We start from the raw sequence: 23,664 nt of genomic DNA, 5'->3' as shown, positions 1-23,664 counted from the left end.
CCTTTTGACACTATCAAACCTAGCAATATTACTATTGCATCTTACCATTCCCTTTTGACAGTGTCAACTTCAAACCTTCATCCATTGTGCAATTAACACCTAATTTCCGCTATATTCTTCATGCGGAATCGTCGTCTACTTTCTTCGCCTTATTATCACTTAACCACGACGCGATATTGTTCTCACATTTTTTGAGCTTCAACGACCGATTGTTATTCACGCACTTATAAAAATACTTGTTCTGTTTCGCGGCTTTGTGAAAATACACGTGTGTTGGCTTATACAATGACTTTTTCGGTCATCGTATGCTCGCAAGGTACATGAAAGAGAAAAAGAGAAAAAATGGGATAAGTACAATGTAAAATAAAATCGAACATTGAATAACATACTAACACAGAAAGAAAGAATAAAGAAACCTTATTTTGCAACTAGACAGAACTACTAACTTGTAACGAGAAGTTTTCGAGAAAACAACTGAAGTTGTGACATATGGGACAAGACAAACAACTTGAATAGTTAACATATATAATAAAACATATTGAACGTACCTTTAATCATATTAATAACAGTTATGCCCAAATTTCTTACCAATTTTTTCAGTAGTTACATTTCTACAATAATGTATTGCGATTCCAAGATTGAAGAATAGAGTACTTAAAGTTTGTGAAGTAAGGGACAAGTTATAGCAATAACAAAAAATAGATAGGTAGATTTTACTAAATTTTATCTTAAAATAATAGGAAAAATCTAGCTTGTTTTGAAAATAGCCAATGCACCAAGAGCAAACATACAGCATGTCACGTTCACACCATATGGAGTAAATGTGATAAACTATATGTCCACATTCGGGGCACCACCTTTTTCAGAATATAGGAAATGATAGAAGGAAGACCCCATTCTGTATGGTGGAAGATTTCTGCAACACCTTGGACTCGGACCAGACATTTTGTCTGAAATAAGAGAGAAAGACAAATATTAAAATTGTGGTATTATCACTAAATCCTATCATCCTTTCACCCCCCAAGACATGGTCTATCCTTCGTGCCTTCGTGTCTTGGGTGATGGCGAATTCTACCTTCTTCAATGATCTTCGGACCACCTCCAACTAGAATTCACAACAGGACCTCCCTCGACTCCAGTTTACAACATGACAGCGACGAGAACACAGCCGAATGGGAGTTGACAGTATCAAATGCATGCTATACCCTTTGCTTTGCTGGATACTTACTAATAGCAAAGGGCGAGAGTCCTGCGACTCTCAGCAATCATGAATACTGCCCATTTGCCACTTGAACTTTTCAATGAGAGTACATTAACATTTCACTAATCACATTTCCCACCCTACCCATACAGATGGTGACCAACCGTCGGAACTGCACAAGGTGGATCTTCCGGTGGTCCCGAACGACGCGTGTAACCGGCTAATGTCCACGCCCCGATCCCGCCGCCTAAAGTATGGCGTCCTCCCGTCCCAGATTTGCGCCGGTGACCTGGCCGGGGGCAAGGACACCTGCGAGGGCGATTCCGGTGGACCGTTGTTCCTAAAGTCCAGCGATCCCAACTGCAACTACGACGTCGTGGGCATCACCAGCATCGGGGGCATCTGCGGAACGGCCCGAAAGCCCGGTGTGTACACCCGGGTGTCGTACTATATGAACTGGATCGAGTCGATCGTGTGGCGGAAGCAGTGAGGGGAAGACGCCAGGCTGGATTGCCCTGAAGAACTGAAAACGCTCTCGAAATCATACAAGACTGATGATTGTGTACTTAAATGGAAGCACCCTCTGGTGGTCACTTTTTGCTTAAATTATGACATGTTTAATGTTTTTTATATTTTAAAATATAAGTTTTCCACAAAATACTAAAATTGATGTTATTTATTTTAAATAATTGAGAATCATCAACGTTTTTCTGACACACGACCCTCTAAAAAAAATTAGCTCCCTCGTTAGCCCTTGTTCTTATTGTCGTGCTCCAACAAATGATATTTTTATTAAAAAAAAAAAATCAGGAGGCAATATTTTTTCAAAAAACTTCTAAATTTTAATAGAAACAGAAATCCAATCGACTGAAAACTATTTGAAACGCAGTTTTCCTTCGTTTAAAACCATATTTATGTAGCATGTTTGGGATCGGTTAAAAATAACACCGACCAACCAAATTTCTGCGCAGACTCAACTCGAGGGGATGTATGAAGTTTGGAGCCTCCAGAAACACGTGCACTTTGATTTTTTCAAAAATATTTAGACAGGGCCGAATGGTTTTTCTCCAAAGTTTGTATGGAGAATTAGTGCTGTTTGCTACTCCCACATATTGCATGCATTTTTTTTGGTTGTATGCAAGAGCGACAAACCGCCCTAATTCTCCATACAAACTTTGGAGAAAAACCATTCGGCCCTGTCTAAATATTTTTGAAAATTCAAAGTGCATGTGTTTCAGGAGACCTCGCAGTCATTTTTGTCATTTTTTGTTGGTCAGTGTAATTTGTGTTTTTGCGGACTGTATATCTTGACTTTTTTTTGATAAGGTCCTATAAACAAATGTAAACATTGAGTGTATCCCGCTTACTCCGATGGACTTTGACATAAGGTGTGAAAGGGATACACTCAATGTTTACATTTCTTGACTTTTTTTTGATAAGGTCCTATAAACAAATGTAAACATTGAGTGTATCCCGCTTACTCCGATGGACTTTGACATAAGGTGTGAAAGGGATACACTCAATGTTTACATTTGTTTATAGGACCTTATCAAAAAAAAGTCAAGATTTGTTTATAGGACCTTATCAAAAAAAAGTCAAGATATCAACAATTCACCAAAAATTCAAATGATTTAACCAATTAACACAGCAGTTGCCCTAAACCCCCTTCGATTTGAGTAAAACTTTGTCCTTAGGTGTAATTTTTGTGAGTGGTCACTGTGGACACTCGACAACGTCCGGGAAGAATCCCCAGCACCGGAGTAGCCGCGGCCGCTGTTGCGGAGAGAATGCGCTCGCTGACTGAGCGTCGGTCCAACAGCCGAACTGTCATTTGGGCTCTATTTACAGCGGTACAATGGGGTCCTATACAACAAGGTTGCCACAGTACTCACATCTTCCCTCTTCTCCGGGGTATTGCGGATTTCAGAGATTTTTAGATAATCGTGCAATTTGTGGAAAGCTCTCCAACAAAGTGCACACCTCAAACTACAGCAGAAAAAAACTATCCAAGACACATACCCTAGTTTGAAACTGTTCTAAAGTAGTCGAAAGCAATAAAGCTCAGTTGAGACACGCACCACTCTAGGCGAGAGGGGGGGAGAAAGGGTATGATTTCAAGTGTGCAAATATTTGGTGTGCAGATATTATTTGCAAGGGTGGAGAATTTGGTGCAAAGTGTGCAATAATGATTAAAAAATACAAATCTCTTACGTTATTTTCTCCAATTTGTTTAAATATTAGAATATAGTCATGACTCCTCCAGAACAATCCTGTTAATCATTAGGCTGTGTAACACAAAAATGTACGAAGACGCATGGAAACTTTTTTTTAATAGAAGCGCACGTGAACCAACCGTTCTTATGATGCTACCTCCACCAGGCATCACAGAGACTGGCTTACCACCCACTCTACCGAGAAAGAGTTTAATTATCTCTTCGGCAGTCACGTGTTTTGGCGTCTCTTACAAGTTTCCTTACAAAGTGCGTACGTTTCCTTACGTATTGCTCCTATATTTGAAACTGTTATTTGTTTAAAAAAGAAAATATGTTTGGGCAAAAGACTATTTTTTTATTTTTTTTTAGGTGATCGTATCAAAGAAAACTTCTTACAAATTAATCGACTTTTTCCCGGCATTTCATCGAGACTTCTTGTAGACATCTATCGAAATTGAATCTGTTTTTGCCTACTTTACCTTTGTCAACGAGACATCTCTTAGACTTCAACGAGCCTGCGAGGCCTGCTGGGCTCGTCTGCCTTCTCTTCGTATTCTGCTCTTGTTAGTACACGCACAAGCGATTGAACCCATTCGTGGTTTAAATAGATATAAATAAACCGAATTTGCCATGGATGAAGTTAACTGTATTCGCCACACCACCTCCGCTTTTCATCCAAGCAGTCCTGTTCTTCACGTGCATCCCACAACGCGATTAATTCGTTTGATTTCCAATGATAATCAATTCTGTGTCCGCTCCAAAACAAACAAATCTCATCCATGATTGTGGGTGTCCCTCCCCGCGTTAAAACCGAGCCATGTAGCGTCCCATCGCACTTTGTTCCGGTGGATTTTTCCTAGAAATTCGTAAATGCGGTATATCTTTAGTGGTCATCATAGTTAGTCCCGTAAACGAACAATTCCAAGCGACCGTCCCTGACCATAACCAGTCTGATTCGTAAACAGACATTTCCAAGAGGCCTTTTCAGTTCGATTCGTAAACGAACATTTCCTTGAGGCAATTCATCCAGGTCCACATCCAGTCTGATTCGTAAACAGACATTTCCAAGAGGCCTTTCCAGTTCGATTCGTAAACGAACATTTCCTTGAGGCAATTCCTCCCGATCCACATCCAGTCTGTTTCGTAAACAGACATTTCCAAGAGGCCTTTCCAGTTCGATTCGTAAACGAACATTTCCTTGATGCAATTCATCCAGGTCCACATCCAGTCTGATTCGTAAACAGACATTTCCAAGAGGCCTTTACAGTTCGATTCGTAAACGAACATTTCTTTGAGGCAATTCATCCCGGTCCGTATCCAGTCTGATTCGTAAACAGACATTTCCAAGAGGCCTTTCCAGTTCGATTCGTAAACGAACATTTCCTGATGCAATTCCTCCCGGTCCACACAGTTTGATTCGTAAACGAACATTTCCTTGAGGCAATTCATCCCGGTCCGTATCCAGTCTGATTCGTAAACAGACATTTCCAAGAGGCCTTTCCAGTTCGATTCGTAAACGAACATTTCCTGATGCAATCCCGGTCCACATCCAGTCTGATTCGTAAACAGACATTTCCAAGAGGCCTTTCCAGTTCGATTCGTAAACGAACATTTCCTACGGTCGTCCCAACAAGAATCAAAGAAGTGCATGGGCCACGCGTACCAGTGGTAGCGAAGCGTGTTTGTATTCGGACATAGGCGAACCTGCCGCACGCTCGCTCGATACCGCGATTTAGGCCGTGAGACCCCAATCTTCTGTTAGCACGTGTGCACACCCGAGTGACGAGTACGCGCCGAAGTCACTTTAGTAGGCGATGACGCTGGTGCACTCAACGGATGACACTGACAGTACATGCCCGAAGAAGAGTCCTTGCGTTCAGTTGAGCGGGACGACCTGCTATACCGTGCGTGAATGCACGGACCACGTGAACCAGTGGTAGCGAAGCGTGTATTTGGACATAGGCGAACCTGCCGCACGCTCGCACGCTCGATTTAGGATGAGAAATCTCATTCCTCTGTTTACACTTGTGCACACCCGAGTTAAGAGTACGCGCCGACGCTACCGAAGTAGGCGACGACACTGGTGCACTCAACGGATGATATTGAAAGTACATGCTCGGAGAACAACACATTACACCAAAGCGTTTGTTTTTAAATTCCATAACTTCAAGAACTGCCTTGCAGAAGTTTTCACCACGCCTCAATCAAATTTCCAGCTCACTTTCAGACCAGAAACTTTGTGAGCTTTACAATTTTCCCAAATGTTCCAAAATGTCACAAAAATTTCACTCTTCCCTTTCTTTTAACCCACCGGAGGTCGCGTACGTGTACTTTGTACACAGTTTGTAAGGGCACTTGTAAGAAATGCGAAAACACGCGACTTCCCGAAGGTTAATAAAAATAAAACCCTCCCGGCTTACCAAAGGTTAACGATGCTTACCCTGGTCAGTCAAGGGTTAACAAAAAATCTCCACCAGCTTGAACACTTGTTTTTCCACTCTTCTTCCTCCTTGTCAAGCAAAACACTCAATCCATCCGCGTGCTGGGGATTCTCCAGGACTTGAAGCAGGTTTTAAAACTTACCGGCAGTGTTCCGGAAGTTATTTCTCCTGGCAGGATCGCCAAATGTGGACACTCGACATCGTCCGGGAAGAATCCCCAGCACCGGAGTAGCCGCGGCCGCTGTTGCGGAGAGAATGCGCTCGCTGACTGAGCGTCGGTCCAACAGCCGAACTGTCATTTGGGCTCTATTTACAGCGGTACAATGGGGTCCTATACAACAAGGTTGGCACAGTACTCACAGTCACGATAGTTTGCTCCATTTTTTGAAATCTCGGACGGAGGGGTCGAACGACCCCTTTAATTTTTGAACATTCGAAAAAAATACGTGTTTTTCCTCGTTGGCAAACAAACTACATACAGTCGACTCTCTGGTTGTCAATTGGGTACTAAAGCCCTATGTCAATTTTTATGTACAACGGTAAAAAACACGATTAAAATCCATTTCTGATCACTTTTTTTCATTTTAATGCTAAATTTTTTTTTGACAAGACAACATTTTTTCGATGGAACAACTATGGTCCCCTTGGAACGAGCTGTCAAGTAGGAGCTTTTCTGTCAAGAAGGACCGCGAGGTTAATTTTTCAAAATTGATTTAAAAATCCATTTTAAACTCTTTGTGGTCGCACAAAGGGTCATTGTACTCAGAAAAATAAGCTTTATCGCTGTAAACAATAACATCAGCAATCTAAGCTTCATTTTAGGACCCAATATCCAAGGGACCGTCGAGGAAGAGAAGCATCAGTTTACAGAACGATGCAAAATGAAGACTCGATTGAATTTAGTTTTTTCTTGCTAACCAGCTATGGGAGAGAATCATGGCAACGTCCAGCAAACAAAAACAAAGATGTCAAACACCCTTCAAAGCTTCGTTACTCAAAGAAAAAAGTCTATGCAAGCCATGAGAAAGTGAAATTATTGACAACCGGAATAGATGTTTAAAGGAAATAGAATCCAAGGGACCGTCGAGGAAGAGATCCTTCAAGCAAGAGAAAATATCGAGGAATAAAGACAATCGAAGTATGCAGTTTGAAGGGACTGAAGAATTCATCGGCACATGGAGCAATATTGATATCGAGAAGATCGACAGCCAGAGAGTCGACTGTATTAAATATAACATTGTAATAGGGCCAAAGCCGAAGTGTTAACAAAGAGTCTATCCTGCTCGTTCCTAATGTAAACATCAACTGACGTGAGCAGGATAGACTCTTTGTTTACACTTCGGCTTCGGCCCTTTTACATTGTTTTGCTTGATTTGTTTGTTTGTGAAGCGTTTTTGGTTTGTGTCTTGTCTAGTTTGTTTGTTTGTTTGTGATAGTCTAATGGTGGCTTTAGAAAGTTCTCTGTTTGGCAGACGGTAAATAAGCCGTAAGCAAACATTCTGTCATTTTAAAAATTGATTTAAGTCACATACAAATTTTCAATGGCCGACATCCAGTTTCACCTTAACCCATTTTCCTGAGTGGGCCTTTCCCATCTTTTGTCCATCACCTTGTGCCATTAAATTTTTTTAAATTTTGTTAAAGTTCTAAGCAATTTTTCTGGACCACCCTGTACCGCAAAAACAACAACAAACCCCCTTTGCGTCCGTCAGTATAGTTATAAACAAACCCACCCAAAGCAAGTTCGGCCCAGTTAGGTTTTACACCGTGACGTCATTTGACAGCTCGTGTGCACTGTTTACATGGTCTTCGTCGATTGTCGACGAATTTCCTCGAACAAAATCGACGACCGCATCGAGCTGTGCTAAGTCCATGTAAACAGTGCACTCCTTTCTAACCTCCAAATCGAGTCGGCGTAAAACCTAGTTCCGTGCCTCTTTCGGAGCAATGGGCACCTACTGGACCAACTGCGGCCGCAAAATCAACGCCAGAATCGTGCAAAAGTCGCCAAACGTGCTGAACCTGTCGATCGAAAACACCGAGCTCGTTCAGGAACGTTTGCTCCGGTTGAAGCTGGCCGCGGCCCTGCTCTTTCTGTACGCGTTCCTCATTCTGGTCCCCACCGGGTGGAACCAGCTGTGGATTCATGGGATTTTTGTGGTTTTGCTGGGGGGTGTTGCCTACAGTTATACTAAAATTGTGAAGAATGGTAAGGACTTGGATTTATCTCGAGTTTTATTTGGTGTTTAAATTATTTATTTTATTTCAGAAAACTTAGTTCTAGTCAAAGACTTTGCCCTGCAGTATTCTACTCATTTCATTGGTGGGGGAGCCAAAAACGTACTGATTCCAATCAAACACATTCACGATGTTGTCATCAACGAAGTTTTTCATAATGTAAGTTTAGATTTCTCTAATTTTTGAATGAAATAAATGTATGTTTTTGATTTCAGCTTAAGGTAGTCTTTAGTTTGTCAGTTTTAACCAAAGGAAATTTATTTAAGAATCAACCGATCGTGACGCTGCTCAAGGTAAGAGTTTAATTCTGCGTTCAACATAACTGAAGCAATTTAATCGAACTCTATTTCTAGCACTTAAACCCTCGCGTCGACTGTTTGGAGATGATTTACAACGAGTTGCACAACATTTTGAGCTTGGAGAATGATTGAAAGCAATAAAAATAGCATGACAAACCATTAAAATTTAGTGTTTCTTTCTGTCCATCTGCTGGAAGCGTTGCAGCTGGCGGGCCTGGTTGAGAATTTCGTGCATCGGTGGGTTGGTCCGGATGGATTGCGTCGCACGGCTCAGATCGGCCGGTCGGATGTTCTGCAGCTGGTCCAGGTTCTGACGTGGGAAGTTGACTTTGGCTTCTGCCTGAAAGAATTTTTGAGAAAATGGTTTAATTTTTATTAGTTTTCTTAATTTGCTTTTTAGAACATTTAAACAAGCGACAAGATAGCACAACCACTACAATTCAAAAACTCACCAGATTATTCGCAATTACTTGGCACTCCTTCATCAGCATCCGCTTGTAGCAAACGGACATGTCGTGCCGAAGCGTGACCACATGGTCCTGTAGCTCCTTGATGCGCTCCGATTGCTGGAAGCTGTCCATTTCCGGGTTTAAAAATTAATTTTAAAAGTTTCACAAAAGTTCGTTGCAAACCACCACACACCGCAACAGACTGTTTCGAATTCCGTTTACTGTTCTGTTTTGACCTCGTCATTCGCATTTTCTAACCAACTGTCAAAATACAAAATACCGCCCAGCGCAGTCCGAACTTGCTTCGAAACAGCTGTGCACGGTTTTTTTGACAGCGCTTTGTTTATGTGATTCATCGCTAAAAATAGCCACCCACTGCACTGCCCACCATTGAAAAAACGGCTAATATCCACTTTTGGCTAAAACGAGATATTAGCACCAGGTGGTAGAGGATGTTCCAACGCATCTTCTGAAACTTGAATTTCACTGAAATAATGTTTAGACTTGGCTGCCGATGCGAAAAACCAAACGGCTAATATACCACTCTAATGGGAAATTGCCTTGACGGAGATTTTGTGACAAACACTAAAACGCATTTTTCTCGGAATACTTGATTTGGCATAATAGCCGAATTTTCAATTATGGGCAGTAGCAGGCCGCAGGCAAAAAAAGTTGGGTGCGGAATTAGTAATTTTGCAGTGTTTTTTCACCCGGACGGAAAGTTGGGCATACATTTTTAATTTCTGCGCGTTCAAGTGTGTAATTCTGGCAGGTGTTCGTAGTAGTGGGTTGTTTCGTAACGCGCTGGCACGGAATGCCCTGTAGCTGTCCACCGGAGGAGCTGGAGCGAACCCGACCAAAATGAGTGCCCGCCCGAGTCCTGCCCCGTTCAAACGTTCCTTCGATGGGTTGTTCAACGCCTGGCTCGTCCTCCGCAGCCAAGGCCACGAAAAACCCCTCCGGAATGCCCTGTACAACGTGATGATGGTGGCCGTGGTCGGTGTCGTCATCGGGGTCATCCTTGTCCTCGCCCCCTTCTTCAAACCCCTGCTGTGGGCATTTCTCTTCGGGGCGGTGCTCTTCCCGGCGAAGAAACGCCTCGCCGAAGCGCTTAACGGCTGGATCGAACGCATCGAAAAGGACGACCAATATATGGTGCTGGGCGTGCTCGGAGCGCCCATCCAGGGCGTCTACTCCCTGGGTCACTTTCTCACCGAGTGGCTCATGGGACACCTGAAGATCTTGGGCATCGGAATAACCAGCTTGATTTCGCTGCGCGTTATTGTTTGGCTAGCGCCGACCGAGGTGTTCCTGACGCTGTGGAATCTGTTGGTGTGGCAGCACTCGTTGTTTCGGGCCGTGCTCAGTTCGCTGACGTTGCAAATGGTGAGTAACGAAAAAAGAGAATTCTCCCCGACGGGGAATTGAACCCCGGTCTCCCGCGTGACAGGCGGGGATACTGACCACTATACTATCGAGGAATGTGATGAATGGAAGAAACGTAGATGGCAGCGCATTATTTAAAATCTCTCAAAACTAAACAAAAACATTGTACGTAATAAGTACATTTCTGGAGCAACACGAGAAAAGGGCGGATAAGCATTTTGATAGCTGGAACTTTTTCGCAAATTCCGAGCCAACAAGTAATTTTTGCACAAAACTCGATGTGTTAAACAATAGCTGGCCTTTCCAGCTACCTTCTAACGATGCGGGTTTTGTTAAATAGTTAACTGTTGTCTCGGAATTTGCAAAATAGTTCTAGCTGTCAAAATGCTTATGCGCCCTTTTCAAATGTTGCTCCAGATTTATTCTTAGTTTATAATATCTAGATATTTTTTTAAAGGTCCTATATGCTATGAGATTCCATCAGTTTATAAGACTTTTCAAATAAAACTCTAGATACTTGTTTCCCTTGATAGAAACAAACATTTCGTGCTTTCCATTTCATTAGGGCACAAAACTTTTGTAAACAAGAGTGTATCCCTCTCACACCTTATGCAAACTGTCATTTGAGTGAAAGGGATACATTATTGTTTACAAAAGTTTTGTGCCCTTTTGAAATGTTAGGCTCCATTTATTTAAATTGACAAAAATTCTCCACCGGCCAACAAGCCTGGAGGCATTCTGGAGGCTTATGGAAACAGCTTTCAACAAAGCGGAATAGTGCGTCATCGGGTACGTGAACCGAGTCCGACGGAACGGCTGATGCATAACACCCGTGGGAACAAGGAGTCGTACAAACAGTTGCTTAGACAACAAACCCATCTTTTGCGGGATAAGAAGCGCCGCCTGGAAGAGTTGGAGTGCCAGGACATGGATCAGCTGTATCGCTCCAACGAAATACCTAAGTTCTACAAGAAAATCAGTAAATCAGACTCAGTGCGAGTGAGGTGATCGATGCTACCGGTGCGGAACTCATCAAGTTGAGCTGGGAAAATGGTTGCACCGGTTGATAGTCAACGTCTGGGACACAGAAAAGCTACCAGGTGAGTAGAAAGAGTGAGTCATATGCCCGATCTATACGAGGAGGGGGGCAAGTTTAAATGTGAGAACTCATCGTTATTATCAACGCTGTCGTCTGTCGGAGCGAGCAATGGATTTCTTAAAGACGTATCAAGCGCAGCTGATCAGCACGGTGATGCGCGATATTCAACATGCGATTATCAAGCGATTCAGCCAGTTCATCTGCTTCGCTGACGACATGGACAATGTTGGCAGAACGTTCGAGGAGGTGACTCAAAAGTACACTGACTTGAAGCTGGAAGCGAAGTATCTGCTGGCAGGAAGAACCGAGTTCCTTAGGGCTTGCATAAGACCAAGCGTGGCGATCGACGGAGACGAGTTCGAGATTGTGGAATAGAACAACTGCTGAAGGGAAATTAGGAGGAGCATCATCGCCGGATTATGCAGGAGAACGGATTTCTGGATAAACTGACTCGGCTGATTAAGGCTACCTTGAATGGTGTGATGTGTCACGTGCGTTTCAGGGAAGCTTTCGGAACCCTTTTGATCACGCCGAGGGCTGCGACTGAGTGATGGTTTATTCTATGCGCTTTTCAACATCGTCCTTGAGGGCATCATTCGAAGGGCGGGCATCGAAACGAGTGGCACGATTATGAACAAGTCCTACCAGCTGATTGCTTTTGCCGATGACATCGACATTGTGGCAAGAAACCTGGAGACGGTGAAGACGTGTAGAACTTGTCATGAATACGACTCCATAAGTCTCGCCCCTCTAGCTGTGGATGGTGATTACGGAAGACCCTCACATCGGATCGAGTGCTACGCCGCCCAAAGATGACGATGTCTAGAACACTGATCAGACCTGTAGTCCTCTATGGCAGGAGGACGAACGTGCCCTTGGAACGGAAGGTGCGACGAACGATCTACGGAGTGTGGTGAAGATGCAGGAACCATGAACTGCACGCGTTTCTTGAAGAACCGACAATCGCCACCCAGGCAAGCATCGGGAGGTTCCAAGTATTTGGAAAGTCGCTAAGGCTGGTCAGAACCAGACAACCAAACCGGTGAAATTGGCGTGTAATTCGGCACCGGTGGGAACGCAGCGGGAGGAGTGCACGGTGCTTCAAATCGAAATTGGAGGGAAGCAGCCCAGAACCGAGTTCACTGAGACAATTCATGACCTGAGGGTTGTGCGCGCAGTAAAAGCATAGTATGTTATTTTTTTCTTTTGGAGACAGAGATTTTCATCATCGTATTTTACCACGTTTCGCTTTCTTCAGTGTGAAAAGTTCTCAAGTGAATAGTGATGGAATTCTATCAAAGCTGCATTCTTCGTGAAGAACGAAAAGATGCTCTTTCGAGGTGGCTACTTTGGCCATGCTTGGATACTGTGATGTTTTCGGGAAAACTTTCATCACTTTTTACTTTCGTGAATTTTGAGGATTTGGAGATTGGTGCGCTGGAAGTGGGGACGCGAAGTCGTGATTATTCAGGTTAATTTTTTTATGTGCTTTTGTGTCGCTATTCGTATGGAGTGAGTGATTGTGGTAATCGAATTATAGCATCATTGGTGCGCTGGAAGTGGGGACGCGAAGTCGTGATTATTCAGGTTATTTTTTTTGTGTGCTTTTGTGTCGCTATTCGTGTGGGGTGAGTGATTGTGGTTATCGAATAATAACATGACTTACTGAATAGTTTGTGTCTTGAGCGTAATTTTCGTTGAGTAATTGGTGTTTTTTGTGATCTTAATTAATTGTTTTGTGATTTTCAAAGCCCTTCCTATATCATCGTTGATCGGAAGGCACGGCGTCGGGTAAATTGTGTATATTTTTTTCGAATAAGGTTTTATTTTTTATGGTGAAAAAGCCATTTCTATATAATGATCGAAAGACGCACTGAAATTTTGGATTAATTAATAGAGGAGTGAAATAATTGTGTGTGAGTGACTTTGTTTGTTAACCAGAAAGACCTTCCCATAGCATCGTTGCTCGGAAGGCTCACCGACGGGTTTGTTATGAAAGTCCTCCCCATAGCATCGTAGCTCGGGAGGCATCGAAAAGCCAATACCTTATCCTACTATCCCAAAAAAATAATAATCATGTGATGCTTGAAGGAGATGCTGTGGATTCAACGGTCTCAAGCGGTATCAACAAGTATATAGCGAAAAACTGTGTGCTTGATGAGTCTGCAACTTCAACTATCGGACTAACATTCCTCCCTTTCGTTGAACTGCAGGCTTCTTGGGAGGGCGCCGGTATTGACTAATAAAGCAAGGATCTTCAGAGGTTAAACAGTGAACGGATGGTTGGCTCCCACTGATCATTTTTGATTCATTGTTTAACTTCAGCTGATCCGTCAATAACGGAGTAGCAGCTCATTGGCAGTCAACCATGCTCATGCTCATGCTCATTTTGAGGATTTGGACATCCATATATCGATCAAGGGCAGCGAATGACCGCATACTTTAAAGCAAGAAATTAAAAAAAAATAGAAACGACAGATATATAGGTATCGATTAACCCTCTACAACCGAACCCCGCCTCTCTACGGACTTCGATCTAAAAATTGGCCAAAAATCCTTGCAAAAATCAATTTTTCACCAATTGGAAAGAAGAACTGTTTGGAAGTTTGACTTATTTTATGTGACTTTACCATCGTTTAAAAAATGTTATTTTTTCGGGGGGTCAACTTTGGCTGTGTTTCCTACTAACATTTCCTCTATATTATGTGAAAATGTCGTTATATAGTTACAAAAAATGTGAAAAACGAGCAAAATATTGAAAAAAAAATTACTGTAAAAAATGAAAAATCAGAAACAAAACATAATCTAAGCAAGATAAATGCAAATTAAAATACAGAAAAATAAAAAAGGAAAAAAAAACAAGTATAATTTTTCGCAGAACAAAAGTTGCTCAAAATGACCTCTTGAACACGGGAAAAATAAAATCGAAATAAAATGTGGGTTAAAAAATCATAATAAGAGCATGCTGTTTATAATTTTAATTTCCTGAAAGATTTTTTTTAACCCTCTACAACCCAACCCCGCCTCTAGACGGGCTTCGATTTAAAAAATCGCCAAAAATCCATTTTTCAACCAATTTTTGATCTTCAAGAAGCATTGGAAAGACAAACTTTTAAAATTTTGGAAAATTTTACGGTTGGAAGTTTGACTTGTTTGATGTGACTTTGCCAATGTTTTAAAAAATGTCATTTTTTAGGGGTCAACTTTGGCTGTGTTTTTTAATAACATTTCCTATATTTTAGGTAAAAAGAAGTATGCAGTAATTTTTCTAGTGCCCCAGACTATGCCTCTACGCATTTATTTACAATTTAAATGATAATGGTTCCATTTTATAGCAGAAAATGTGAAAAACATGCAAAAAATTGAAAAAGTTACTGTAAAAACATGAAAAAATTAGATAGGCAAAATGTAATGATAGGAGGTGGTAGAGTAGGCCAAATACTACCAAAAACAAACATAAACTAAACAAGATAAATGCAATTTAAAATACTAAAAATGAAACAAGAAAAACATAAAACAAGAGAAGTAAAGTTTTTCGCTGAACAAAAGTTGCTCAAAATGACCTCCTGAACACGGGAAAAATAAAAATTTTCGAAAAAAAAATTTGGGCAGTAGAGGGTTAAATACCTTTAATCAAAATTAAATTAAAATAAAGTGATAATCCAACCGACTCCCTCCCCCCCTCTATTTCCCAGCTCGCCGTCATCGTGGTCCTGTACATTGCCAGCGTGTACATCCTGTGGCAACCCCAGCTGTCCACGCCCTTCCTACTGGTCGGCCAAATGCTGTGGGTACTCATCGTTGCGTACGGGTGCAGCTTCCTGGGCGCCCTCCAAGTGCCCGTGTTCCTGGGCCTGCTCACGTACGGCGCCATCGGCCTTATCTACAACATGCGAAAGGACGAAAAGAACGTGAGTTTCATCGACAAGTGGCACAGTCTGTTGGACGTGACGAGCTATCGGTTGGACGAGGGGAAGGTGGAGATTACGTCGCCGGTCAACGGGGGTGACGACACGGTGAATGCGTCGCGGATTGAGGAAATTAAGGCGAAGATGGTGCTGGATGTGACGACTACGCCGCAGCTGTCGAGCACGATGAACGATACTAGAAACACTAGTACGACTGCGAATGCAACCGACACGCTGAACAAGACGACTCCGGACGCGCTGGAGAGTGACTCGTACTTCCGAATACTGTTTTACGCCTGCGGAGCCACCCTAATCTGGATGCACACGTGGATCCTGTTCCTCGGAATCATCCCCGTCAGCTTGCACCTGATTGTGCGAGTCGCCGAAATGCTCGGAATCATCCCGTACTTCTCAACCATCATTCAAACCTACTGGGAACTGCTCAAAAGCTGGCTCTTCCCGCGTCACTCGGCCCTGCTCCCACTCTGCCTGCCCGGAATCCTCCGTGTCAACGGGAACATCCACCGGTACGTGTGTGCGAAATTGCGCTCGTACATTGACGACATCAGCTCGGTGGTGATGATCGGATTTCTCAGCGTGCTGGTCATGCTGGTTAGTGTGTTTGCGTTTACGCAAATCTACTCCGAAACCATCGCGGTGGCGCAGCTGGGAAGTAACCTGGTCAACCGGACGTTGACGCACCGGCCCGAGCTGATCGAGATGCTGCCGATTGGTGAGTAGTTGAACCATTTCACCGACCTACAAAATTTCTGCGCAGACTCAAATTGAACTTGCCAACTAGACCTCTTAGATATACCTTCACGTATACATAACGTCATGATTCGAATTCCCGGACGCTTCGAAACCCGGACTTGTTTGTTTTATCAATTATTTAAATATAAGTTCGCATTATGGATGTCAAAACTGTATTATTTGATGAATTCTAACATCAACTTTCATTCAAAGTTTGTTTGAACGCTGTAGTTAATGCTAAAACAATTAAATAAAATAAAATTAAAGGTTTACCAAAAATGCGAAATATTTCAACTGAAATATTTCATAGGCGTCCAAAGCTCCGGGAAGGCAAAGCAGAAATTTATGTTTTTGATTTCCTTAAATTCTAGCAAATTTTTATATAAACTATCGATTGTTTTGATGTTAACAGCTTATTTGAGACCTAAAGAATGCCATTCACTAACATTTCAGTCCAAATTTGTGCGATTCATAAGCAAAATCGAGTGTCCGGAATTCGAAGCAAAAGTGTCCGGATTTCGAATCAGCTTTTAACAGTGTCCGGGATTCGAAGCACAACAAGCAATTTTAATTTTCAAATTCTGACGAAAAATTGTTAGTAAAGACATATTTTGCACGCATTCTCTTAAAACTGACTGTTTATACTAAATCCTGATGATATTTCTACATTTCCAACTTATTACATGATTTTTTGCCAGCTATAACAAAAATAATATGGTACTAAGTGTCCGGATTTCGAATCATGACGTTATCGACTCAGAATTATTTTCTGAGCAAATGTCTGTGGGGATGTGTGTAGATATGATTTTCTTTCCACACGCATATCTCAAAACTGGTTATGCTATAAAATGTTTTTTTTGTAGATACAAAAAGGGTGATTTTTTGCATAACCTCAAAAGGCCATGTCTTTTTGTTTACGTGCGAGAGTCGCTTCTGATGCGAAACGCCCGGTTGCCACATTGCTTCAAATGAGAGTCTGCTTGTTTTCTGGAAATGTCTGTTTCAGGTATATTTTTGCCTTCCTCACCTAACTGAGGCAAGGCTATAAAATCACTCGAAAAATGAACTTCTTCATTCGACCTCGTAGACCCACCTTCACGTATACCTATCGACTCAAATCAAATTCTGAACAAATGTCTGTGCGTGTGTATGGCTGTAAGTCCGTGCACCGAACAATATGCACACGATTATCTCCGGACTTGCTGAACCGATTTGGACCGTTTTGATCTCATTCGAGCCGTCGTCACAAGAAAAAAGGTTTTTCCTATAAAAATTACAAAGAAAAAAGAATCGCTTTGCGCAAAGTGAGGACTAAACCAATCGTTCCCAAACTTAGCGGAGTTGTTTAGGACCCCAAAAAGATCTGAAAAATGTCTGCGCTGGAAAATCGATTTTGTTATTACACCCTATTGTCCATGCTCAGTACAAAAAAGTCCCGAACGATATCATCTTGCTTTCCTTTTTGTATAGAAATAGGATTTTAAATAAGGCTGATTAATTTGCGAAATTTAAAAGTGCTGAAATACAGCGCCTGTCATGATCGTCATCTCGAAGCGACTGTCAGTGAACGTACACGAAGCTAAAACGAACGAAATCAAGTACATATAGCACTCAAACAGCTTCTCGACACATGCACATGCTCTCTCTCTCTCTCTCTCTCTCTCTCTCTCTCTCTCTCTCTCTCTCTCTCTCTCTCTCAACTTCACTCTTCCTTGATCATGCGTTGCAGCAATCATTTGAATGCAATCTTTAGGAAGACGATAGGATTTTTGTTAATAGGTCATGACTGAGTTGCGCTCATTCGTTCGTGTGTGGACGCACGAAAGCATAATGTCAAACACAGACCCACGTAGATGAACGAACGAAGGGTTTAGTCAAAGTTCGAGTAATTACCAGAAACACGGACCCCAACTCCAAATTGTGTTCATTCGTTAATTGAAACAATTCATTTTTTGATCACCCTTTCAGACATGCAATCGATGGACGACATCCTGGACAACGCGTACAAGTACGGCCGGTCCCACATCGAGCAGTACGTGGACGACATCTTCAACGATACCGATCCGACGCAAGCGAAGAAGCTCAAGTGCCAGATCCTGAGCGTGTGGGACCGAATCATCCAGAGCTGGATGGACCGTAACAACGGGGACGGGTTGGTTGGGCCCCGCGTCACCAGCCAGTCGATTCAGGCTACGATCGATGAGATCTTTATCAATCCGAGTTGGTTTCGTTTCTCCTTTGAGGTCTTTTGAAGAAGACGTTTTTAATCTTGTTTAATGAATTTCAGTTACCAAAGCGGGAATAATCGGCTTCGTGAAGAGCAACATTGGGATGTTGCTCGAGGTGGCCGATTCCTTGTGGATGTTGTTGAGGACGAATCTGACGCTGCTGGCGTCAGCAATTGGGACGTTGGTGTCCGTCATCTTAGGTGGAGGACACGCCGTGTTGAAGTTTCTGTTCCACACGGTATGAAATTAGTTGTAAAATAAGAGATTTCTTCAACCTTCCACATCTCCCCAGATCATCTTCTTCACGACGCTGTTCTACCTGCTGCAGAGCAGCCAGGACCGGTACGCCCCGACCGGCATCACCATCAACAACTCGTGGGGCCCGCGCATCATCCAAGCCCTCGAGGACTCCATCTCGAGCGTGGTCGTGGCCACCCTCAAGCTGGCCCTGTTCCACGGTCTCTTCACCTGGCTAACGCACACCATCGTGGGTGCCCACATCGTGTACCTGCCGGCCGTCCTAGCCTCAATTCTGGCCGCCGCCCCCTTTCTCGAGACTTACTGGTGCAGCGTTCCGGCCTTCCTCGATCTGTGGCTGTCGCAGGATCGCTTCTGGCTTGGGGCTTTCCTGGTTCTGGTCCACTTCATCGTTCCGTCCAACTTTAACCCGATCATCCACTCGGAGATCAAGGGGTGAGTCAACGAGATCTCTCAGTCTTTCAAGTCACCAACCTCCTTCTATTCTTCCAGTGGTGGCCACCCCTACCTGACCGGCCTCTCAATCGCCGGTGGAATGTACCTGTTTGGGCTGGAAGGTGCCCTGCTGGGACCGCTTCTGCTCTGCCTCCTAGTCGTACTCTTCGAGGTCACCATGAGTGCAATCCGCGACTCGCCGATTACGCCCCAGACGCGGTAAGTTGACCCATTTAAGTTTGTCATCTCGGTGTTTGATGTCGTCGGTTCATGTGGTACTTGTTGTTTCATTCCCATTTACTCCCATCCAGCAAGTCCAGCTTGGACACCAACAACGAGCTTTACTCACCCGCGACGACGTAAGTTGGGCTTCGGTTTCTGTTTTTTTTTTGGTTATGTCATGCTGCTTTTTATTGATAGTTTTTGTTTAAGAAGTGCTCTCTAGTGTGTAGATTGTAGCATTGGGTTCGGTATGATATACCGAATCGATAGACAAATCCAGCGAAAGCTCAACGCTGCTTTTTGATGGTGAGAGATTTGACAGCTCCCATACTAAATGTCTCGATTTTCATACTTTTTGTTAATTTTCTTTTAAAATAAAATACTTAACATATGAAAACTATATATTTTTGGTGCCCAAAATTCCTGCTGAATCGAATGGTGTACTTATCTCGATTGCAAATTTTTCGAACAGTTTTTATTTTAATAATATTCTAGATACATTTTGTGCACCTAATCAATCAATACTTTTATCATAAATAATCATTTTATTGCTTAAAAATTGAGTTTTCCTGAGCTCCCATATTCAAATATATGGAAGCTGTCATTTCTAACACCATTGGCCACCTAGCGGCCATTTCAAACTGGATTCGTCTATAGGTTGTAACAAAACTAACAAGAGGTTGAAAAGTCGTTTGAATGATAGCCGAAGGCTGTTGCTTTACTAATATTATCTGTTTTAAAATATTTTTTTGACCTTGTTTTTCATAAGCGATAACAGTAACAAGATATAAGACAAAACCTACACGTTCTGAAGCTTTTTGTCTTCCTCACTGAGAAAAGTGTCTAGAAGCAAATCCTGTTACTGGTCAGTTTTTGATGGATCTAAGCTAAATCGACCCAATTCTCAAAGGTAACCAAAATATTCAAGATAGCGTCCAATATGGCGACTGAGTACGAAAATCAACAATAATAGCTTTTATCTATGCTATCGGCTACTCAATTAAAACTAATTCAGGGTCACTGAACACGAATATGACCCCTGGAATACTTCAAAGTGAACTGGAAAGGTGTAATCCAAGATGGCGGCCAATATTAAAAAAATATTAAAGCTGGCTGGTTACGGCCAAGCGACCACTTAAATGTAACTATGGTAAATATTGATCCTTGCACTGTAACTTGGATTTTGCACGCACTTACTAGGCACACACTAGGCAACTAGTTTATTTTTATTTACACTTTCAGTCGCATTTTCCGCCACACTTTCGCACTTTAAAATTGCGATTGACAGACAAAAACCAAGCAAACACCCTCAGCTGGCTTTGATCATTTTTAAGGCAATTTTAAATTTCCCAAGCCAGTTCGACATGACGCAATAGTCCGATCGATAGCAATAATTTAGTGCAAAGTCTAAGTAAAAGTGGAAATTTTTATTATGCAAACCACGACTAACGTTCTAAAATGACTAATGAAAACATGTTTAGCTCAAAAATATTATTGTTTCCCGCTTCGAGCTTTGTGAAAAAGTGGTCTCGGATCTTGCTAAACAGTCTGAGCTGTCAAAATACTGTTGCGCCAGGTTCAAACATTGCCCCAGAAAAAGAGTGTTTTCCGTAACATTTGATCATTTTAAAAGAAATTATCACTAAAAGTTGAATTCCCAAAATACGTATTTTTTATTTTCGATTTTTTTAAACTACAAACAAAAAAACTCACACTTTTTGACAGTTTGACAGTTTGTCTGCATTTCGTCAGCCTGCATAGAGTTTATTTGTTTGTCATAATCTAATACCTCCTTCATACAAAATTGTTATGTAAATTTATGAAATTCTGTATCTTGGCTGGCTGATCGATTTTTTTGCCTTGAGCAAAGTTGTAAGTTATGATTAGGACTTTTCGGAAAGAATTGATTTACAAAAAAAAGTTTTTTTTTTATGAATTTTTTTGTACTAAAAGTTGAATTCCGAAATATATATTTTTTCTTTCGATTTTTTTTTATATGTTAATAATTTTCTACAGATTTCCTTCAAAGACATTGAAGATTGGACCAATGGTTGATGACTTACAGCCTCTGAAAGAAAAGCAAAAATTGTAAAGGTCCAAGGCGTCAAATTTTGAAGAGACGATAACTCAGCAAAATTGCATCCGATTTTCAATGGTAAAAAGGGAAAGTATCATGAAACATTCCGATCTTTCGAATAAAAATATTTTCAAAATTTTCAAATTAACCTCATCTTTGAAAAGGCCCAAAACCATTTCTAGAGTTTTTATTGATTAGGTCCTATAAACATATGAAAGACAATAGTTTATTGGTCCTTTTCAAAAAAAAAACTCTGGATTTGTTTTCGATCATATTATTATGGAGTTTTTTCCTGATCGAATTGGTATCTTCGTCAGATTTGTAGGTTATGATTATGATAAGGCTGGTACAAATTTATTTGTAGGTTATGATAAGGCTGGTACAAATTTTATTTAAGATTTTAGTCCCTCAGCTACGGTCCATGTGAAATAAAATTTGCGTTGGCCTAAGCTCTTGAGATTTCCAGAAAAGTGTCCACGTGGTTTATGGATGGTCCCATGTCGGACGCCTTTATTTTTACGATTTTTACCAAGCTTCGACTTTAGACACTTGGAAAAAAAAATCCAAACATATTTTTGTATGAACTTGCAATAAAACTGTGTTTCATTGAAATTTTGATGAAGTGAATCGTTTTCAAATTGTAACCATTTTTTGGAATTTTTTTGATTGAAAAAAAAACTTGGTTTTTTTTTAATTTAAAAATAGACCTATTTTCTCTAAAAAATATTTTTTTAAGGTAGAACGTGTGCACTGATGTTTTGTCTTTTATTTTGTTTGTTGTAGGTGGAAAACTTCATTGCCCATTTGTATCATTTGTTTAGTATTGTTCATCGTAGCTGCCTTAGTACTTCCATAGCCTGTTTCATTAGACGATTCAAGTTGTCCCCTTATCTCATTAATGTTTAAGGATTTCTTAAAAAATAAAAGTATATTTACCGTCCAAATTTAACTTTTTTTCTAAAATAATATTTATTTTCACAAACTATTTTTCTTTCGTTTATTACTCTTCTTTTTTCCCTTCCTTTCTTTCGACAACAACAACTACATCAAAATAAAAAAAAAATCTTCTATGTGTGTTTCTTGTGTGGGTACAACACTACTTCAGTTTGTGTAAAGAGTGGCAAGCGTTTGTCCACGGGGAAGTAAGTAACGGCAGCGGCAGTGTTGCCGGTGGTGTGGTTTCTAGCTCCTCTCCCCCTAAACTCAAAAGTAGCTCGCCACTGAAAGTCTCTAGAGCTCGTGACTCCTCCACACCTCACTAGAGTGCTAGAAAACTGAGAATGTGTAGGCATGAAAGTTAGATTTTTGGGATTTTTTTTATTTTATTTTAGTTTTGTTGGTAGTTTGGTTTTGTTTTGTTTTCTTTCATCTTATTTTTGTTTTTTTTTTTTTGTTAAATTTTCATTACCATCTAAATCTAGCAAAACTCCCGCGAATTACCTAACCAGGACCAAGGATGGAAAGTTCCTCAACTCACCGATCGTGCTAAATCATACCGGGGGAAGGCTTCTTCACTGAATGCAATTTCACCCAACTCTCTGTACATAACTGACATTTTTGAGATGTTTTATTTTACATTTAACCTGCTTAAATCACACAATTGCATACTAATTTAGAGACCAAAAAGAAATCCACAGACTCTCTTCTTGAAAAATGCTGTCTATCTTTTCAAACGAGCAACTAGCACTCTCTAGACTGCCACCTGTTGGCCACTAGTCAAACCAACAGCAATTTAGCAGATACACATTTGCTGGGCTCGAAAAATAGATGGCGTTGCACTTGTAACTAAAACCAGCTAGAATTTTATGTCCCCCACTCTCTCCCATAGTTACTTGTCTCGTTCTAACCACAAACCAAAAATCGTCTTGTCCCACGTACCTCTCTTTTTTCAATTCCATGTCTGCGCTCGTTTCCGTCCATGTCCATGTGTGTCTGTGTGGTTCGTGTCTGTGCTAAAAACCCGATATCCGAATCCACACCCAACAAAATAAAAGGACAAACTATCGCTACGGTACCTTCCCCGAGATGGTGGACACGTCCGGAGCGGGACTTCTAGGCTTTCCGCCAGCTCAACGGCATCATCCGTAGAAGACCTGCTGGGAGAGGAGTGAGGAGGAGGAGCGGGTTTTTGGTTTCTGCCAAAGTGGAATTGTTCGGACGTCGGACTTTTTTGTAATAGTTGTACGAAGGCTAATTGGTTAATTTAGTGGTGCTTAAGCGAAATGCAGAACAGGTTAGTGCATTACGGAAACATTTGGACGAGCTTTCGCTGTAGTTATAAACTATTATTAGATGTTACCAAAATGATCGGATCATTAGTAAATGTAGGTTGAACACACAAAATTGAGCAAATTATTTTTGAAACTAGATCTTCAAGTTAAGATCTGAACGATAGTATTGAAAAAATAATAATTCCTGCTTAGATTCCATTGGCATTTTTAAACTTAAGAGGAACAA

The 23,664-nt window shown here is 41.5% G+C and overlaps 4 protein-coding genes and 1 non-coding gene across 14 annotated transcripts in view; 3 read left to right on the top strand and 2 right to left on the bottom strand.

Annotated features, from left to right (window-relative positions):
• LOC120430693 (uncharacterized) overlaps positions 1–1,847 on the top strand; it is a 36,703-nt gene extending 34,856 nt beyond the window's left edge. The window contains exon 7 of the mRNA XM_039595802.2: positions 1,354–1,847. Coding sequence (XP_039451736.2) covers positions 1,354–1,691 — 338 coding nt within the window. The 3' untranslated portion in view covers positions 1,692–1,847. The remainder of the gene's footprint in view (positions 1–1,353) is intronic.
• A 5,728-nt stretch (positions 1,848–7,575) lies between these two features.
• Positions 7,576–8,557, top strand: LOC120430689 (uncharacterized). The gene is made up of 4 exons (XM_052706149.1): positions 7,576–8,064; positions 8,125–8,252; positions 8,309–8,386; positions 8,447–8,557. The coding sequence occupies exons 1-4, from the start codon at positions 7,803–7,805 to the stop codon at positions 8,522–8,524; spliced, it is 546 nt and encodes a 181-aa protein (XP_052562109.1). The 5' UTR covers positions 7,576–7,802; the 3' UTR covers positions 8,525–8,557.
• Positions 8,476–9,073, bottom strand: LOC120430690 (uncharacterized). The gene is made up of 2 exons (XM_039595791.2): positions 8,845–9,073; positions 8,476–8,732 (listed from the first exon to the last, which is right to left on the bottom strand). Exons 1-2 carry the CDS (start codon positions 8,971–8,973, stop codon positions 8,559–8,561), a joined length of 303 nt encoding a protein of 100 aa, XP_039451725.1. The 5' UTR covers positions 8,974–9,073; the 3' UTR covers positions 8,476–8,558.
• A 400-nt stretch (positions 9,074–9,473) lies between these two features.
• On the top strand, positions 9,474–23,664 carry LOC120430691 (transmembrane protein 245-like). Of its 10 annotated transcripts, none has more exons than XM_039595793.2 (9): positions 9,475–10,227; positions 15,022–15,967; positions 17,956–18,207; positions 18,275–18,453; positions 18,508–18,908; positions 18,966–19,127; positions 19,220–19,267; positions 22,313–22,349; positions 23,202–23,664. In XM_039595793.2, the coding sequence occupies exons 1-9, from the start codon at positions 9,703–9,705 to the stop codon at positions 23,316–23,318; spliced, it is 2,667 nt and encodes an 888-aa protein (XP_039451727.1). In that variant the 5' UTR covers positions 9,475–9,702; the 3' UTR covers positions 23,319–23,664. The 10 variants fall into 10 exon arrangements, with proteins under 10 accessions (XP_052562099.1, XP_039451727.1, XP_052562098.1 ...); XM_052706138.1 differs by lacking the exon at positions 23,202–23,664 and adding an exon at positions 22,629–23,195; XM_052706139.1 differs by lacking the exons at positions 19,220–19,267; positions 23,202–23,664 and adding an exon at positions 22,629–23,195 and having other exon boundaries at positions 9,474–10,227.
• Trnad-guc (transfer RNA aspartic acid (anticodon GUC)) lies at positions 10,251–10,322 on the bottom strand. Its single transcript has one exon. It is a non-coding gene; the product is annotated as a tRNA-Asp (tRNA).

The sequence above is a fragment of the Culex pipiens genome, chromosome 1, assembly GCF_016801865.2.
Source record: "Culex pipiens pallens isolate TS chromosome 1, TS_CPP_V2, whole genome shotgun sequence".
In the NCBI taxonomy this organism is placed as follows: Eukaryota; Metazoa; Arthropoda; class Insecta; order Diptera; family Culicidae; genus Culex; species Culex pipiens.
The sequence above is the reverse complement of the archived record's forward strand: the minus strand, read 5'-3'. Positions and strand labels throughout refer to the sequence as shown.